An 18,594-nucleotide genomic window follows, 5' to 3' on the forward strand; every position below is an offset into this window, starting at 1 on the left:
TCAGCGAGATGAATTTATCTCGCATTGAATTGTAGATTCAGATTGAACGCAGTTGTACTTCTAGGAATTTCTATGGTTAAGAGATTTAGCTTGTAATCCTTTATGCAATTCTTAGTTTAAACGTGTAGCAATCTCGTTGGAGATGGAATCCATTGGATTAGGTTAATGTTTTCCATTGTTAGCGGTAATTTCGTCCTACCATTGTTCATTATTTCTAGCGCCAGAATTTATTAAGTCTTTCATTTTCATTTATACGTAATGAATACAAGCATTGATTTAGATTAATGTATAAGTTCAATTGAAATGAAAATATTCGTCGCCAAAAGGTACGATTATTGACTTTTGAAATTATCGTGCCACCTTCATCAAAGATATTGCTATTTTAATAATAATTTCTGTTTCAGCATTCTTGTGACTTTTTGAAATTAAACAGTGTAATTCGAATAAAATTGCATTTATTACGATCACCTATGATTTAATCACAGTCGAGAAACAACAAATAATTTCCGCCACAGTTAATGGCATAATACCGTTTTTAATTATTTCACCGGCATAATTAACCAGCCTTTGCACCTTTACGCACGCGATAACCCATTTTAACATCGAGCATGTTTCACTGCTCATTACGAATGTTATTAAGTAATTTTTCCGATTACTGTAATTCCACGGCCAACTGACTGATAATTTTCAACCAGAGCAATTTTCTATTGATCGGCTAATTTACAGCCTACGATTACTCGCGTTATCTATCTCCATCACGTACGTCTCTTACGGAACAAACGGTAACGATCGTTTCTACCTTTTCTCTTGTTAATTTTTACTTCCGGCTAAATTAGCTGATATGAGTTCGTTCGCATTTAATGTTGCCTTTAAATCGATATGCAGCTTTCCCCGACACGCTGCGCTGCCGCGAATAGCTTTCGTATACAAGTGAGAAAAGCCAATTAACCGACGTTCGGCCAGTGAACGCTGCCAAAGGGAAGCCGATTAATAAACAGCCAATAATATGTTAACTACGCCAGCCAGTGATATTGCCAGTATTGCACATTCATTTTTCAAAGATCCGATTGCTTCTGGCTGTTGCTTCGAATTAAGTTTAGTTCTGTGTACGATCATCCGTATGATATTGTACAACAGATCGAGTAATAAGTTCATTCACACAGGATCGCGGAACTTTATCTGATTATTGAAAATAATGTTATTGGTAAAATATATTATATTTGTCATATTATGCTTGTAGTCTCCGTTTGTGAATGTATCATGTGTGTTATACGAAACATTTTGAAATGAGATAAATCTAAACAATCTATCTATTTAGAGAATATTTCAGGTGTCTCATATATTTTAGGTTTTTATCTGCTGTCTGCAACAAATTGCAACGTGTTTTAGCAATATAGTTTGAAACGAAAATGACAAAGAACGACGCGATTTGTAATAATCTACGTAACTTTGTTACAATGTAACTAAATTGCATATAAAATTCACTGCAAGCAATTAAGGATTAAATTATTAAATGCCTGGAACATTTCGAGTTTTAGTCTGAAGTTTAAATTAGTAAAAAAAAAAAAAAAAAGAAAAAAGATATACCTACTCTATGTAAACTTCGTATTTCCCTGTACTAATTAATGTACCACTCTATTATATTCCGTAATATTAACATAATACCTAATTAATGCTACCAATATATTGCTGCGTAATTTTCAAACTACGTAGAAACACAATTACTTGGTCGAGCAAAATAGCGAAATAATTAATGAGGCTCATCGATATTTATTATTCTTGGTTTAAAATATCCAATAAACTGTCTTAAGATCGATGATAGTTTGAAAGGCCGCATATTTACAGAATTTCCGACCTTTGAAGAATTTTCTTCAGCCGGAAATTCATCCTGAAAACGCACGAAAGGAGTTTAGCATAGCTGTAATCTACGAACTTTATTCCGTGCTTTTAAAAGGCAGGCTAATTGCAGCGTGTCGCGATGTTGATTAATGACCTACCGTAACCTACCATAATCTAACGACGAAATGTCAGATTCGTCTTGGCTCTTTCCTTTTTCTTTCTTCCCCGATTCTCTACAACTACTCCGGGCCCGTGTTTGTCATAAAGTACGCGTTCCCCGAACACGCTAATCGTGCGGGTTATCTCGTGACAGTTTAATCCTCCCCGAGGAAATTGAACGATGTCGCAAAGCACAAAGAAAATTTGCTGAAGCTTTGGGATCAACCGTCGTTTCTATATGCGATCACATCGTCGTTAGAACTGTCTTTTAATTTTTTAATCAGACGATATCATTTGATGAATGTGTAACACGATTATTTACGCTACGTATGATATCAAAGCTGCTCTTTTTATTTAGTATTTCTGTTCAGAACAAACGAAATGACTAGCTTTTTGTAGCTTAAGAGGAATCGTCAAAGAGAGCATTTCAAACGAAATACGAGAAAAGAAGATACATTTATCTTTTTGCAGACAATCGTAATTATGAAATAGTGAAAATAATAATTTCCATTCGTTGACGACTGAATTGTTTATTAATAAATAAACGAACATCGAGTCGAAGCTTCAGAGCGACGTCTATTCTAAATATAATAAGAAATTTCAGAAAATAAATTACATGTATTATTAAAAAAATTCATATTTTTTCCTTGATAGATAACTAGTAGTTATCATTGAGTCGAAGCTTCAGAGCAACGTCTGTTCTAAATATAATAAGAAATTTCATAAAATAAATTATACGTATTATTAAAAAAATTCATATTTTCTCCTCGACAGATAACTAGTAGTTTCCCTTTCTTCTCATTATTAGTATTTTCATTGTCATACCGCAAATCGTTCCAAATATTAATCCACTAATTAATGTAGGCGATGAACATCTCATTCATGGAGACATAATTGATTTAGGATACGTTTACGTCACCAGGCTGAGTTGGGATTTGCTGAATACAGTACATTGTTCGAATCTATATCTTAGTAGATATCTTCAGGTCTATTATGCAGATTATTACAATCGCAAATTTCCAATCGAATAAACGAGAATAGACGAGCATATTTTCGTTTCATAATAATTTCAACAATCTCTGAAAATTATTGTTCTATATTAGATTTACAGTATCATTTATCGTTTAACTTAATTGGTATTTAAAATACTAACAAATTATGTATATAATACGAAACCTCCTAAGAGCATTACTCTTCTTAAAATTTGTTTCACTAAATTTATAGTACCATTTATAGCTCAATTTAATTATCATTTAAAATATTAACAAATTCTCTGATGCCACTTATCACTTAATTTAATTATCATCCAAACGAACAACAAATTACGTAGCAAATCTTCTTAGAAATCGACTCTTCTCAAAACTTGTTCTTCTCTTATATCATTTATCGCTTAATTTAAATACCATTTAAAATAGTAGCAAATTTCGCTTCTAGAAATTGTCGTCTTCCAAAGCTTGGTCTTCGAAATCGATAGTGAATTTATAGTATCGTGAGATATATCTTTTCCCGTCGTGCTCCACAAATTTAGACGATCACCACGTCCATGAACCGAGAACACGTAGACCGGTTGTACGTCAGCTGGTGAGTGAACTCCGACGATCTAATGATAGAACTCGGTGCACGCGCATATAGTCGCTCTTGAACCTGATCGTAATAATAGAATTGCGCGATAATAACCGATAGGAAAACGCGATCGTGCGTCTGCCCTCGGACTCCTTGCAACGTTCGATGACGCTTTTACCCGGTGCTGGTGTCTGCACGCTTAGGCGACGCCAGCTGTTCGTCGTTCACGCGTGTTCCACGCGACAAGGGAAAAGGAAGAGAATGAAGGGGAAGAAAAAACGAGGAAAAAAAAGAGAGAATGTCGAGGGCAGGTAATTAAGCGCACGAGCCAACGATCAAACGACGCGTTCGGATAACAAACGATTTTCTATCAGAGCGACTCATTGATTAGTCACGGTCTGCGGGAAGACGATGCACGGAAAACTCGCCTCCAACGAGGAAAATAGTAGCTATCCACGTTGTTGGGCATTGCGGGAAGTTTGTTGGGAATTTTAAGGAAATTTTACGAGCGGTGTATTTTTAGCGGATTGTCGGTTCGTTAATAGAACGAGGATTTTTATAAAAATAATTATTTTTAGCGAAAATTGGCAATGGAGTTTGTTTTTTCTTTAAACGGGATATCTCGTCTGCTTTTATTTGTACACCTGACGAACGTTGATTTACTTGTGCGTGCATATTATTCACGTATTATGAACTTGCTCGAATATTGTGCCAGGTGTGTCGGACCCTATTCTCGTATTATATCTTTCATATTTTATGTATGAAGATCACACGAGAAAAATATGATAATTGCATTTTTGTCGACTTTCCGATTTCGTTATTACTCGGTGGCTACAGAGGGAAAAGGAAGTCGACAATTGGAACAAACTGATCTATAAAACTTTGAAAAAGCGATGACAAATCTACGAAACTTCATGGAGATCCGAGTGCATAAGTAACGCAGTGAAAACATATTATCAATCGCAAAACCAATAGGAAGAAGTCTAAAAATCGCAAAACGCGATTTATCATGACCTTCTCCTATATTTCTCGTACTTTGCGTCAACATTCTCTTTATCCAACTATGTACAGTGGAAACTATTCGTACGCTTGTCTTCTTTTATCTTTCATGAACATATTACGTGTATCGTATGAAACATTCTGAGTATTCAGTGGGACATTTTTCACGCTTATTGTATGCTTGACGTGACTATTCATATCGTATACTAATTTTTTACTGAATATAAGTTTACAATAAAAAATATCTTTCACCTCGTATATATATTTCCAGATTGGATTCAAATTCTGCCAATATAGTCTCGGCAGTCGTCGTGTCTTATTATATCTTTAACAAAATATCTAAATCACATTATATCCCGTTATATGTTAATGGAGGTATAAGACGCACACTATGCACACGTAAAGATGATCTGTGCTAAATGTACGAATTCTTTCGCGAGCCACTGTACATTGCCTAATAACAACAGAAACTCCAACAGCTCGAAAACTCAAAAGACCTCGATCACCGTTTCCGTTGCCCCTCTATTTCCCGTTCAATCCACTTGTACCCCCACAAACGGGCTAACAACCCCTTTTTCCAGCAACGAAACGCCAAGTTAACAAACAACCTACCCTAGAAACATCCATTAAAGTCCTCTGGAAGGAAACGCAGGCCCTCGAGGCAGACAGACTCTCCGCAGCTTGGATATTGCGCTTCTCGGCGGCGGATCATAAACTCGCTCTGGTGAACGCTCGTTTTCGTTGCGAAACAAAGTAAACGCGGAACGACATCAGCCAGCGGTGCCTTCGTCGTCGTCGTCGTCGCCGTCGTCGCCGTCGTCGTCGAACAACGACGACGAGACGTAGGCGTATAGTTGTATTATTTAAGGGCGAGTTCTGCCGCTCGTAAATCGCGCTCCAGACCAAGCCGCCCCCGCGGGAATCGAAGTTGCTCCGGCGTATTTCCAGCCGGATGGTCCGTCGACGCGACGCTCGCTGAGTTTTCTTTGGCGTCGACCGGGGGACGCGTTGCCCGCGGACGCTTTGAAACGCTCCACGCGTCGACGATAAATTTCTCCGGATGAAGAGAAGCTCCTCCGCTTCGTATAGCAGTGGTTATGGCAACTTTTTCACCCTTTGACGCTGCTACGCGTATCACTTATCGGTTTTGTTCGAATTTTGAGATTTGAAAACGAGAGAGTTGGAATATACGTTGGAAAATTTGGAATATCGTTTCAGTTGCGAGAAGTTTGTTATTGATCAAGGTCCTTTGATTGACGAGAAATTTTTGTGGATAAAGAGAAACTTAGCTTCTCTGTTCTGTGTAATAGTAGTTGTGGCGATTTCTTAATTAATTTTTTGACTCGTTCTTTCAATGGAACATAGAGAATTCGACGATTGATATATTCAAGAATTTCTAATCGCAAACTTAAACACAATTCTTTTACGATAATGTAAAATGTTGCCTAGGGATTATTCATACGAAACCAATAACATCACCCTTCGTTCGAGTTTCTTTCAGTCGAAACAACAGCAAATTTGAAGCACCGACATACTTGTCACGATAGTTTCACAATCTTTATCCATTAGATACCCGTGTTGAATCGACGAAACGCACAAAACATGTAATTCTTCCTTTTAATTTCTCTGATCTGAAACAACTTCCTGATATCACCGACGCATTTATCAAACCAAAAAACCCAACAGACAAGTCATAACAGAGTGGGAAACTCACAACTCGGCCGACAATCCGCAGCGACTTACGAAAGTTTTGAAACTTTCTGAAAATTGATAAAATGTATTACTTCGATGACAAATCTAATCTTTATCTATAAATGTATATCTTTAATCAGAAGATGAGTAATCTTCTCGTCTCAGAACAGTCGCTGAACAGAATAATCGCGATTATCGAAGCCAGCGGATAAGATAGCCACGTAATTTCCTCAGATCCTGCAATAAAAGCTCACGTGCGTCGGCTGTTGTCACCGGGACAGCCGGCATGCGACGAGACGGATTCGACCAAAATCTCTCACGAGGCAATGACCTTCCCGAATAACCCCAGGCCGGTGTCATCGGGTAACGGCGAAGATATGGAACCAAGAAAGCCAGGAACACCGGAACTTCCGGGTGGCTCGCCACAGGAACCGACTGCCGCGAAACAGTATGCGACGAGAAGCAACGGATCCTACAGTGACGCTTCCGGATCCTCTGAACTAGAGGCGCTACTTCCGCCAGTGGATAGTTTCAAGGAGGAAGAACGTGCCCAATGGGAGCCTCTCTCCGGCGACAAGTTCTCCAGGCAGAAGAATACGCCTAGGTAGGGAATTTCTTTTTCATGGGATTCTTTCTCTCAAGAGAGAAAGCTTCTGAACAGTATTACGCGATTTTTTTAACATTTTCTTTTTCTCTTACGATGTTTTCATGGTATTCGTAACGTGTATACCGGTAGATCTCGGAGAAGCGTCGAACCTTTCACCAAATGGAATTTATTCCGTTTTCGTGAATGAATATACACGTTTGTACAGATCGTTTGTACAGATTCTCTTCCTCGTCAATTTTCCTTTTCAACTACGATTACTCGTATCACCAGACAGAAGGAACGCATGATCGAAGACTTGGTCACCTGTGTCGCTTCTCCGTCTTATCGATTTCCTTTTTTCAGTAAAATCAATCGTATCAGCAGACAAAAGCTAGATCAAACCTCGCCGATATACAAGCTTAAGATAACTAACGAATAACGCGATGAATGCAGGTTCGAAGCGTACATGATGACCGGCGATCTAATGCTGAACCTGTCGCGCACGCAGCAGAGCAGCGGCCTGCTCCCGAAGCACCAGAAGAAGGTCGACTCGCTGAGGTACAACAATCATCATACCCACCATCACCATAATCACCACAATCACCACCATCATAACTCGGTACCGACCAGTCCTAACGAGATGCTGGGCCATCACCGTACTTACAAGTGTACCGGTTCGAATTCGGCCAGCACCTCACCGGTCGGGATCAGCAAACGTGAGAGCGGCCAGTGTCCAGGCCAGAGCGATACTAGCAAACAAAATGCCGCGAGTTTCGGTTATTCGAGCGGCTTCGTTCGCACCTCGCGCTCCGAGGACCACTTGCAATTCCAAAAGGATCCGTCAATGAGCGCGGTGGACATTGACATTGACGACGACGTCACGTCCAGCTTGAACACCCTGTTGGACACTCGACCTGACAGCGGCCAGGGTCTGTCCAGCGATCGAATCGTCTGGACGTACAACGCGCCAGTTAGCTCGCCGTCCGCCTCGGAGCGCACCTCCTGCTGTCAGAACGGCAGCTCCTCGCAATCTTCGTCGAGTAGCTCCTCGACGGAGGGAACTAGTCCCCAAAGATCCTTATCGCCAACCTCCCCTACCTCGGTCTCGTCCTCCGTCATGTCCTCCAATTCTGGATCCCGTAGGTTCCCACCGCCGGTACCCACGGGCACCAGCGCCTCAGCCCTGGGCCCCTCCGGCGACGGGACCACCTCCTCGGCCTCCGGCCTTCATCCCACCAACGGTGATCTCAGCCAGTCCGAGGCTATCAGCAACATGTCCAGTCCCGACTACAACGACGAGGAAACTATGGACATACTCAGTGCACGCGATATCATGATGGTCAGTGATCCGAGTGACAGTGACTCGACGATACTCGCCAGCGAGCCACCGCAGAGGAGGTTGAAGGCGGCAGCGGCGGCTGCTTCTGTACCACCGGCGTCGAACGCGTATACACCGGCGCAGGAGAATACCGAGCATAGGATAGTGATACAGGTGAAGGGGCCGGACAAGGACGCCACCGCGGCGAGGAACACCAGTCCCAGGCAGAATAGGCGACGGGGCAATCTCAGCAATCCGGAACTCGTGCCCACGTCCACCGCGCAGAACACCGTGCAACGGCCGACTGGCAATACCACGCCTGAGTTCGTCGGGTATCAGGTACGACATTCGTTCATTCGGTTTTACAATCTTTACGGTTCTTGGGAATATAGGTTCGAGAGGTGAAGCTTGAGATTGGTTCAGGAGAAGATCTTGGACAAGGGACAAGTGCAAGTCCTTTTCCCGTCGTGAATCGTCATTGCGAAATGTCTATCAATGTGTCTATTATTCACGTCTATCCGTTTCTTTCTTAAAACATGCAACTTTACTACTTATCGTATTGACTCGTAAGAAGAAAACAATGTTATAAATATATCGACTTGCACGAAGTTCGTAAAATCGCAAAATCTAAAACAGTAGCGAAGAGAAAGATTCTTGGAATTCTCCTTCGCGGCATAGCACGAGATTTCTTTGATGTAACGTAAATAAATTTATAAAATTACACGCTTACTTCGATATTCCTGCTCGCGTACAATATATTTCCTGGAAGTGGTCGTGTCATTCCTGTTAGAGTCGTATCGGTGTCAAAATGCGACCGCAAAATGGGTGTTACTTTACGTGCCCATTTTGTTCTTTATCTCTTTCATCTTACATTTCCTCTCCGTAGGAGCTGAAGGAGAGCGAGGACGAGAACGAAGCTCTGAACATCGGTAACTACGAGGACAAGCACGGAGGCGCATCACCGCCGCAGTCTGCGGACGAAGAGAGCGACATCGAAAGTTTGCACAGCTTCCATTACAGTCCGAAAGCGGTGGACCTACCATCGGCAGTTCGATTGGCCAAGAGGCTATACTCCTTGGATGGCTTCAAAAAGTCTGACGTCTCTAGACATCTTAGCAAAAAGTACGTACACACTTTACGGACTAAAGAAACGACCTGAAATTTTTATGAGATTTTTCAGAACAATCTGGGTCGGGTCTAGGTTTATTATTCGTTTATCGTTCCAAACGTTCAAACCAAAGAACTATCTGTTTTTTAACTATTTCATTGTAGATGTATCATTTGATTCGCATTATATCTTCGCATATATATCTAACGATGTAAAATACTTATTATAGTAAAATTTATTAGAGCTTTTCGATAAATGTAAGTCGAGAATGTAAGAGAACAGGTCTCTGATACTTGTGATCGGCAATGATTGTAAAACGCCTAATTTTATTTTGCAACTTCTCAGCGCAGTTCGCATCAAACGAAATCTAATTCACTTCTGGGAGAATGATCGTATTTTAGAAATTCACCTACCAATAATCAATCAACTGACTCGTTTTTTATTTCAATTTGGAGTCTATAAATAATATCAGTTTAACAAATATTCCCAGAAGGTTCAAGCATGTTTGAGCGGAATACCAAGGTTTACCTTGGCGAATTCATGTTTGAAATTGTTTTGAAGATGTTATAAGATGTTGTCTCGTTTGGGCATTGCAGCAACGATTTTAGTAGAGCGGTAGCCGAAGAATACTTGAGATACTTCAGCTTCGAACGGGACACGCTGGACGTGGCTCTCAGAAAGTTCCTTGCCCAGTTCTCTTTGACTGGGGAGACCCAGGAAAGAGAGAGGGTTCTTGTACATTTCTCCAAGAGATTTCTCGATTGTAATCCGGGTGCATTTAATTCTCAGGGTAAACATTCAACTCTGTTGCATCCTTGTACACGCCGATGATTTATGTTTATTTACTCGCTTGTTTCGTTAATTTCAGATGCTGTTCATACCTTAACCTGCGCCATAATGCTGCTCAATACCGACTTACACGGTCAGAATATCGGTAGAAAGATGTCGTGTAACGAATTTATCGAGAACCTCTCGGAACTGAACGACGGCGATAACTTCCCCAGAGAGGTGCTGAAACAGCTTTACAATGCCATCAAATCGTTCCCCTTGGAATGGGCCTTGTGAGTTTCATCGAATTTTTAAATATAACATTTTCCTATTATTGTAAGATACTCGTGGAGATACTATAATATAGTGGGATGTATTGGCTGTTCAGAGACGAGGAAGGGGATGAAACTGCGAATCAGGCGATCCAACAGGGTGACGGTCCAGCGATATCTGGTACCGGAAATCCGTTTCTCGACGTGCCAAATGTTACGGGTGCTACGGAGTTTAAGAAAGGATACGTTATGCGGAAATGTTGCTTCGATTCCAACGGGAAGAAGAGTAATGCATTTTATATGATCTCTGATACATCTTATTTCTTAAATAATTTCAAATATGTGCCATGATCTAAGAAATAAGAATCGCGCTGTCGTGACTCGACGATTATTAGCCATGTCGATTAATTTCATCTGCATCTCGTAATTATTTGAAATTCAAATATCGTTCATTGATATTTCTAATGTGTGTCCCGTATATTTTGCAATGTAACGAAATACAAATGTTATTTAACTGGTTTTTTTAGCACCGTTCGGCAAACGCGGCTGGAAGATGTATTATTGTACATTGAGGGAACTTGTATTATATTTGCACAAAGACGAGCATGGCTTCCGTAACGATAGTTTGCACAACGCGATACGCATTCATCACGCGTTAGCCACCAAAGCGTCCGATTACACGAAGAAGGAACACGTCTTCAGGTTACAGACTGCTGATCAAGCAGAGTATCTCTTCCAAACGAGGTAATTATCTTTTACCAAATCAAATCGTTGTAACGTAATTAATAACGTGAATCGGTATGACGAGTTGAGACTGAATATTTTCAGTGATTCCAAAGAACTGCAGTCGTGGATAGACACGATCAACTTCGTTTGCGCCAGTTTTTCTTGCCAGCCACTAGCAGGAGCGGTGGGTTCTCAGCGAAAATTTCAACGGCCTCTGCTTCCGTGTAGCCACACGAAATTATCTCCTGTGAGTAGTGTTCGTAAGATCGAAGAGATTAAGGAAAGTGGTTTCTTCTGCTCGGCCACGCAAACGAATATAATCTTGTCTTCGTTGTTTCTTTATTTGCAAGCCTTCCTCTACTATCCCCGAAGCGAACTCCGTTCTCTAAGTTCTCGTACTCGAGATTCGGACAGCAGAATTAGAATCGTCGTACAGAGTGTAGTGTAAAAAACGTATTAAATTAATACCAGTCTTAAACGAACAAAAAAAAAAGTAGAAAGATAGATTCTGTCTCGTGATTCTTCTTCCATCGTGGGTTGCGCGTTAAATGACGGTTTGTTGGATTTTTTTGACGTGTTGTCAGAGAGAACAGTTACGGGACCATGAGGAGAGGGTGAGCAAATTGGAGACTGAACTGGAGGAGCACAGACGACATCCGCCTGAGAGAGGAGCTAAGGCTCTCACTGTACAGAATTATAAGGAAAAAGATGCCTACTTACATCACGAGGTAATGTATAGTATCCGTTATCAACCTTTTTCTTAAAAAGAAATTAGTTGTTTATAATTTATAATATCATTTAAATATTTTCTCCTTATGTATGTTAAAAATTCTTTAAGTATCTCTGATTACATTAATAGATGTTTCGGTAGGCGTAGCGTAGAGATTTCTAGAAATTCTTAGAACGCGATAGAATTGGTTTTCATTGGCTGCATCTCGTAGAATATTTTATCGAATCCAAGCTCGAATTGCACAACGTCCGATGAGAAAAAGAAAATTCGCGGTACTTTCACCGCGTTATATTTTATGTTCCCTCATTCTGAACCAGTTACATAACTTTAATATCAGTGTGCTGTTCTCGTATTCCAGTTCCCGTCGACCTCTTTTCACTTCTACGTTAATCAACAGCTACTTACACGAGAACAATTTATTCCTAATATCGTATGGTTTTAATAGGCATTCCAGATTAATGAAATTTGTCGCTTAATATTAAGACAATTTTTAACGATACCCATACGTGACATCTCTAAATTTTCGCGTGTTTATCATTACAGCTGAAGAGGTATAAAACATACGCGTACCTGTTACGATCCAGGTTGGCATTCACGGAGGTAGAACCGTCACTGGTGGAGAGCAGTATCGGCGAGGTGGATGAGGGAAGCGGGGCCTTGCTGAACTCCGAAGTGGCACTGATACCGCCGCCCGTTCCCGATCGGCCAGCCATAAATAGGTACAGTTACAGGGCTGCCATTTACAACCGTAATCTGCTAAACGGTCAGGACTACGGCGGGGACATTGGTTGACGTGTGATGGGTGTCTTTTCAGCATGTGTGGTCTAATCTGACCTGCGCACGCAGGCAGAAGCAACAGCTGAAATTCGGCAGAGAATATTAACGAAAAAATACCTAACGATGTATTCGACGCATCACTTGTTAAGTACTGTACTTTGCTGCGCGCGAGCGCGCGCGTATCGTGTACTCACCATTCTCTTTTACTATATTTAATCGTAAACTTATCAGCGGCCATTAAAAGAAAACAAACCGGTAGTGCTAGCATTCGTTCGGCGTTCTGCTACAGCAGCCATTTCGATCTTTATCGTTAAATCGTTTATTTTTCCCTCTTATCGTAATATTATTTGATATCCGTTTACTTTCTTGCTTTCTTGTTTCCAAATTTTAATGACTATGTCGTTGTTGAACTTCATATTCATTATATAGAAAGCTGCTGTTCTAAGCGCCCATGCGAGAGACCGGCTAACAAACTGGTGATTGGGTCAGGGTTCGCACCTAATGCAGTAATAGTGTAAACGGTTCACTAATTATACCCGAGTAGTTTGTTAAAGCGTTGACAAAGACTTGGCAAGGCCCGATTCAAGACTCGTGCCTTGACTGAAGATAAGACCAGTTATGTATAGAACAATATTCCATTGGCCGGAACGATACTCATAAACTGTGACCATCGTTTAATTCATCCGAACGTAAATCTACCTGTACAGAGGACAAACGGCTACATATACGATTTTTAAATGTATCGTAAAACTCGATCGAACATTTCTGTATTAAGAGTGACATAATATTGTACAGAAGTGACCTAAACGAAATTGTAAAATCACGCCATCAAAAAGCAGAAGAAAGAAAAAAGGAAAGAAGACAATTGTACGGTATTTTGTTGCTATACCAAACTGTGTCTATCTTCGTACGTAAAAATGGAAGAAACCAGTATCTTACACAAGCATTCCCTCGTGCTTTCCGCTTTTCAGTTCGCTGCTAACAATTTTATAACAAGTATTTAACTAGTTATGTCGGGTAACAGGTGGCGTGAAGTAATATGTCCTCTTCTCTTGCTATTTCGAGAAAGTTTCGCCAAGGATAACACATTATGTGGGTGCATTTGCTTTTATTTTTTTATGTTTACATATTTCTTTTTTTCTTTTTATTCCTCTTTATTTTTGTGTGCTACTCACAGTAGAATGTAACGACAGACTGTTTTCGATATATCTCCATGATCAATCGCCACTTCCATTGTCTTTTTTGTTTACCGCCTAAGGACCTAGACCTTTTTATCAGCCGAAGAGTCTCGCGTACAACATTTTTATAGATCATTAATGTCAAGGATGGGATATACCGCGAAATTTCAAGGTATTCTGCACGTGTTGTTGACTATTTATTTAAAGGTTGAATAGATGTATTTATTTTCTAATAAACGAGACTAATCGAAATAAGTAGTGAAAGGTACATACGTTTTGTTGGAAACGAGAGGAGAAAAATGAGAAGTAGTTGAGAACGGCGTGTTGTTTTGCCGTCGTTTCCAGTTTTCATTTGTTGGTTTCAACAAAGGCGAGTTGATACGCTGGATGATATGTTAAAAATACGGCGATGTATTATGAAATTAAAGACTGGATATAAATCTAACTAGGCGCGTATTCCCGGCTCGAAGCTGTTCAGTTGCGACGAAAATTCTGTATCAGCCATTTTACACGCGTAAATGTACGATATATTTTTGTATTTGGTATATTTGCCGCGAATACGTTTCGCGTCTTTGTATTCCAATTCATCCGCATCCACCGATTTTTCCATGTGTTTTGCGTGATCGATTTATGCGTGTGCCCGATCCTCGCGATCGAGGAAAGCCAGTGAATCATCGTGCATGTGTTTTTTCTGTGATCGCGCGCTGTTGCTTTTTGCGGTTTTTTGGTAAATTGGTTGATACGAATGGAACAACGTTATTCCGGTAGTTTTAGTCGACAACGACGAATATAATAAAACGGAGAGTAAAAACATAAAAGTGGAAGAAAAAATCACGAGAGAAATCGAGTCCTTCGTTTCTCGGCATAAAAATATCGCAGATAAGGACTACCGTAGGGCCTCACCTTATTCTAATCACTGTTCCGACTTTACGTTTAGGTGCATAACAAGTAGCAAGTTATCGAAATTATTCTAGCCTTTTTAAATGAAAATTATCCAATAACGTATATATATATATACATGTATGTATATGTATACCGTGTACATATATACGAATATATGTATATGTATACACACGATTGTTCTTGCATAAAAAGTATTACGTAACTGACTTGGTGCTTCTTTCAGCGTTTTAATGATTTTTAGAAAAATAATAGGTTTTTATTGATATATAAAAATAATATTTATATGTTATATATCGTGCAAAATGTAATTCTTTGATAATACTTATGGTTAATATGTTATAGTACTTGAACAATTGATACGTTTCTTTTAAACTGATTATATATTGTTGATATTACTTATAGTTACTAACTATACACATAATTTATTTTATGGTAGAAAAGGCACTCTTGCAAGTGTTACGTAATTATTTTATGCCTGTATTCTGAATTTAATCAAGCGATACTCTTCTATACTCTTGGAAAAAGCAGTATTAGGACTTACTAATTTCTTACCATTCAGTTAGAGAGAGAAAGAAATCAAAATACATGGTTTTGTGCGATTATGTTGAACAAAGTTTAGCTATTTTAAACAAAGTTTAGCAGATTTTTAGTATAACGTTTGTATTAATCGATTGCAAGCATTCCAATGAAATTTCTCTCTTAGAGAACACCAAAACAAATCTGTTCATTGACTAGTCGAATTAGCGTTTTTAGATATGGTTCCTGTAAATCATGTTGCTGCTCAGTACGAATACATTAATTCTTAAGCATAAATCAGTAAAAACTCTATTTCGTTACTTTTGTATTTTGATTGTAGGTAGTCGCTTTGATATTATCTGTTTACTATTTATTAAATACCATTCTTTTGTATCGTTCTCAAGAAGTCGTTCACTACATCTAATCATAGTGTACACTAGACCCCTTGTACATAAAACTGTATTATATGTGGATAATATAACGATTATTATAAACTATATAAAGCTAATGGCAATAAAGATAAACAGTCTCCAAATTAAATAGATTCGCAACTTTCATACATAATCCCACAGTTTTAAATACCAGTAGATACTTTACTAATACACTATGTGTACATGATACGTATTTTTTTATTGATATTGCACAGTATCTTGCCTTATTTTGCACGTCACAATATTTTCCGCATGCACAAAATTAATGGTACTTTTGGTAGCTAGTATTACATTAATATTATGTTTAGCTTTCTTATTTGTATATCATTTATGAAAGAAATGGGAGCACTGTATGTGCTATTGATGTGATAGTATGTGGCTTAATAACGTTACTACGAACAACATTATACAAAATGAAATCAATAATATTATTACCAGTATTTATTACAATTGCATGAACTATGCACTCTATACAATTAATTTGCTTTGTAATACTTTTCTTTAATACTTCTCATATATCTTCAGTTGTAGAGTTGCACCAGTAATCATGAAAGGAATAAAATTGCAACTATTTATATACAAACTTTATATAATTTATATTGAAAAGAAATTCATTTGAAACTAATATTTTCTTTCATATATGTAGTATATTTAAAATGTATAAAGTAATCAGAAGAGAAAATTTTGCTACTAGGTAGTATTAATACAAATTCAATTCAATTATTTTTGAAAATTTAGAAATGAGTCTAATTATATCGTCTACAGATTTCGTGTTAATGTACAAAATTTGACTTCATTTTTCTTATGCACTTCGATTTCTTTAAATATATATGTTAGAACTTCACTTGTACTGTATATATTATTTTATATTTGTTTAATGATTTTATTAATTTATTGCATGCAACAGGATTGAGCCAGTGTCATCGTGAATGAAGACAGCAGACCATCGCCAAAACTGTTTCAACGTGCACAGAAGTAACGTTAAAATTTTTTTCTTTTTTTTAATGAAAATTTGTCAACGTTGGAATTCATTGTTCCTAGTTGTTACATTAGTAGGCATCTATTATTTAAGAGAATCTTTATTTTGCACCAAAAGAATTATCAACTAAATCTGTTATCAGATGTGAAACAAAGTAATGTTGAAAAGTATTATGGAAATGCTGGAAAATTTCTCAAGATCATTTTCCACTATTACAGAACTGATTAAAGAATGCAATTTTAATCATAGAATACTTTTGTTTTAATCGCGATAGAGGATAAAATATTTGATTGAAATGAAATTCCCTGAAGAAACAAAGTTACAGATTATCATCAAACAAATTTATTACAACTTAATTCTTAAAATTATGACATGCCTCAAGATTTAATTACAAACTGGTACTAACGTCATCTCGATTAAGTCTTACCTAACGAAGATTTTCTAATTGATCTTGTTGCGAAAGATCAAAGGTTGGAAAGGAAAAATGCTGTGAAAAAAAAAAAGAAATCTAAGTGATCAATTACTCTCTCGAGAATCGCTCGTTACATCAATCAAGGAAACTTAATGTTACGTTAAGGGATTATCGAGTAAAACGTTTTTACACAAATATACAACTATCAGCTACGAAATTTAGTAAACACATGAAGTTCAGGACAAGTTGCATGGATTGCCATTACAATTGTACTATATTAAAAGCAAAAGATATCGCTCAACGTGATAAAGCTTTTTCTTACATATATATATAATTATATATATATATATATAATATATTATATATAATATATTATATATATTTTTTATATTATATATATATATGTAATATATGTATTTCTCGTTCATCCTTTTTTTTCTTTTGTTAGATAAAATACTCGAAAAATTCTCGCTCGATTAATCATTGTGTTAGAAAGAATATACAATATACAATTAGAATATAGGTTTTACTGCGCAGTATACCAATCGAGTACGAATTTATAAAATCTGCGAAAAGCCGACTTTGTTTTCATATACATAATGAACTTCACAAACGCAATATTGCTGTCCGAGTCCTCGATAGTAATCTACACAAGTGATTTTCTTTTTTATAAGCGTTGTACCTTGTCTTCAAACTTACTTTTACGCTTAAGGTGATAGTTACTTTTTTTTAAATTGTACATAGATCACGGTGTTGTAACGTTTAGACCGCCTTACAATAATATCGTGCATAAATGCCAAAGAATCGCATTTAAAAATACATTTTTTCTTACAATGTATTTCTTCTTCGCATTTACGTTCGTATATATTTCGCCGATTACGTCACTACTCGCTTCTTTTTTTTTTGTTTTGTTTTGTATATTATTGCATATTTTTGCATACTGCGTAATTGTATTGCTCTCTTTCTGTCTGATTTATCTCCCGAGTGTTCATACAGTAGCTACATTTACAAATACGAAAAGTTTATCGAAGATTTTGTCAGTTTTTTTTATCTTTTTCTCCCTTTTTATATTCAATTGCACAATCAAATGTCTCAAAGATATCGTCAGACATAATTTGTTCTGTATAAACTAATCATGACACATTCTTACAGTTAAATACTCATTGTACATATTATTTTAGTTTTGTTGTATCTCTTTTTCTTATACTAACCGAAACTTGAAGACGACTGTGTACTTCACGTACATGAAATATATATATTCCTTTGTAAATATTATTTTACAGTTACGAAAATAAAATTGTGAACGTGATCTGTTCTCGTTTTGTGTTTTTTCTTCTTTATTCCTCTCTCCTTAAACTACTTTCTCCTTATACATCCTTTTGTTACAAATTAAACAAATTAAATGCAATGTACAATTTCATAAATATTTCTCTTGTTACCTGATAAATAATACGTTAAAGTCGAAACTTCAATATTTTGCTATAAAATTATTTCATGAAAATTGATTTCTATGTAATTTGCTGCTAAAGAATAAATTTGGCTCTTTTACATTATGTCATTGCATTACGCTGTAGTTACGTAGAGTTACGTTTAAAATCTTTGTAGATTCAGTAAAGATATATACAGGATTTGCATATG

The 18,594-nt window shown here is 37.7% G+C and overlaps 1 protein-coding gene across 8 annotated transcripts in view; it reads left to right on the forward strand.

Moving 5' to 3' along the window:
* Positions 1–18,265, forward strand: part of Efa6 (Exchange factor for Arf 6) — an 82,284-nt gene extending 64,019 nt beyond the window's left edge. For 4 of the 8 annotated variants that reach the window (XM_076624841.1, XM_076624844.1, XM_076624845.1 and 1 more), the window contains 10 exons: positions 6,487–6,856; positions 7,292–8,495; positions 9,043–9,278; positions 9,861–10,054; positions 10,133–10,325; positions 10,400–10,590; positions 10,832–11,048; positions 11,133–11,277; positions 11,615–11,758; positions 12,304–15,674. In XM_076624841.1, coding sequence (XP_076480956.1) covers positions 6,487–6,856; positions 7,292–8,495; positions 9,043–9,278; positions 9,861–10,054; positions 10,133–10,325; positions 10,400–10,590; positions 10,832–11,048; positions 11,133–11,277; positions 11,615–11,758; positions 12,304–12,552 — 3,143 coding nt within the window. In that variant the 3' untranslated portion in view covers positions 12,553–15,674. Of the gene's footprint in view, positions 1–6,486; positions 6,857–7,291; positions 8,496–9,042; positions 9,279–9,860; positions 10,055–10,132; positions 10,326–10,399; positions 10,591–10,831; positions 11,049–11,132; positions 11,278–11,614; positions 11,759–12,303; positions 15,675–16,472 lie in introns of those variants that run through there. The other 4 variants (XM_033334944.2, XM_033334948.2, XM_033334945.2 and 1 more) reach the window with 2 other exon arrangements.
* The last annotated feature ends 329 nt before the right edge of the window (positions 18,266–18,594 follow it).

Source organism: Bombus vancouverensis, chromosome 15, assembly GCF_051014615.1.
Source record: "Bombus vancouverensis nearcticus chromosome 15, iyBomVanc1_principal, whole genome shotgun sequence".
NCBI lineage: Eukaryota > Metazoa > Arthropoda > Insecta > Hymenoptera > Apidae > Bombus > Bombus vancouverensis.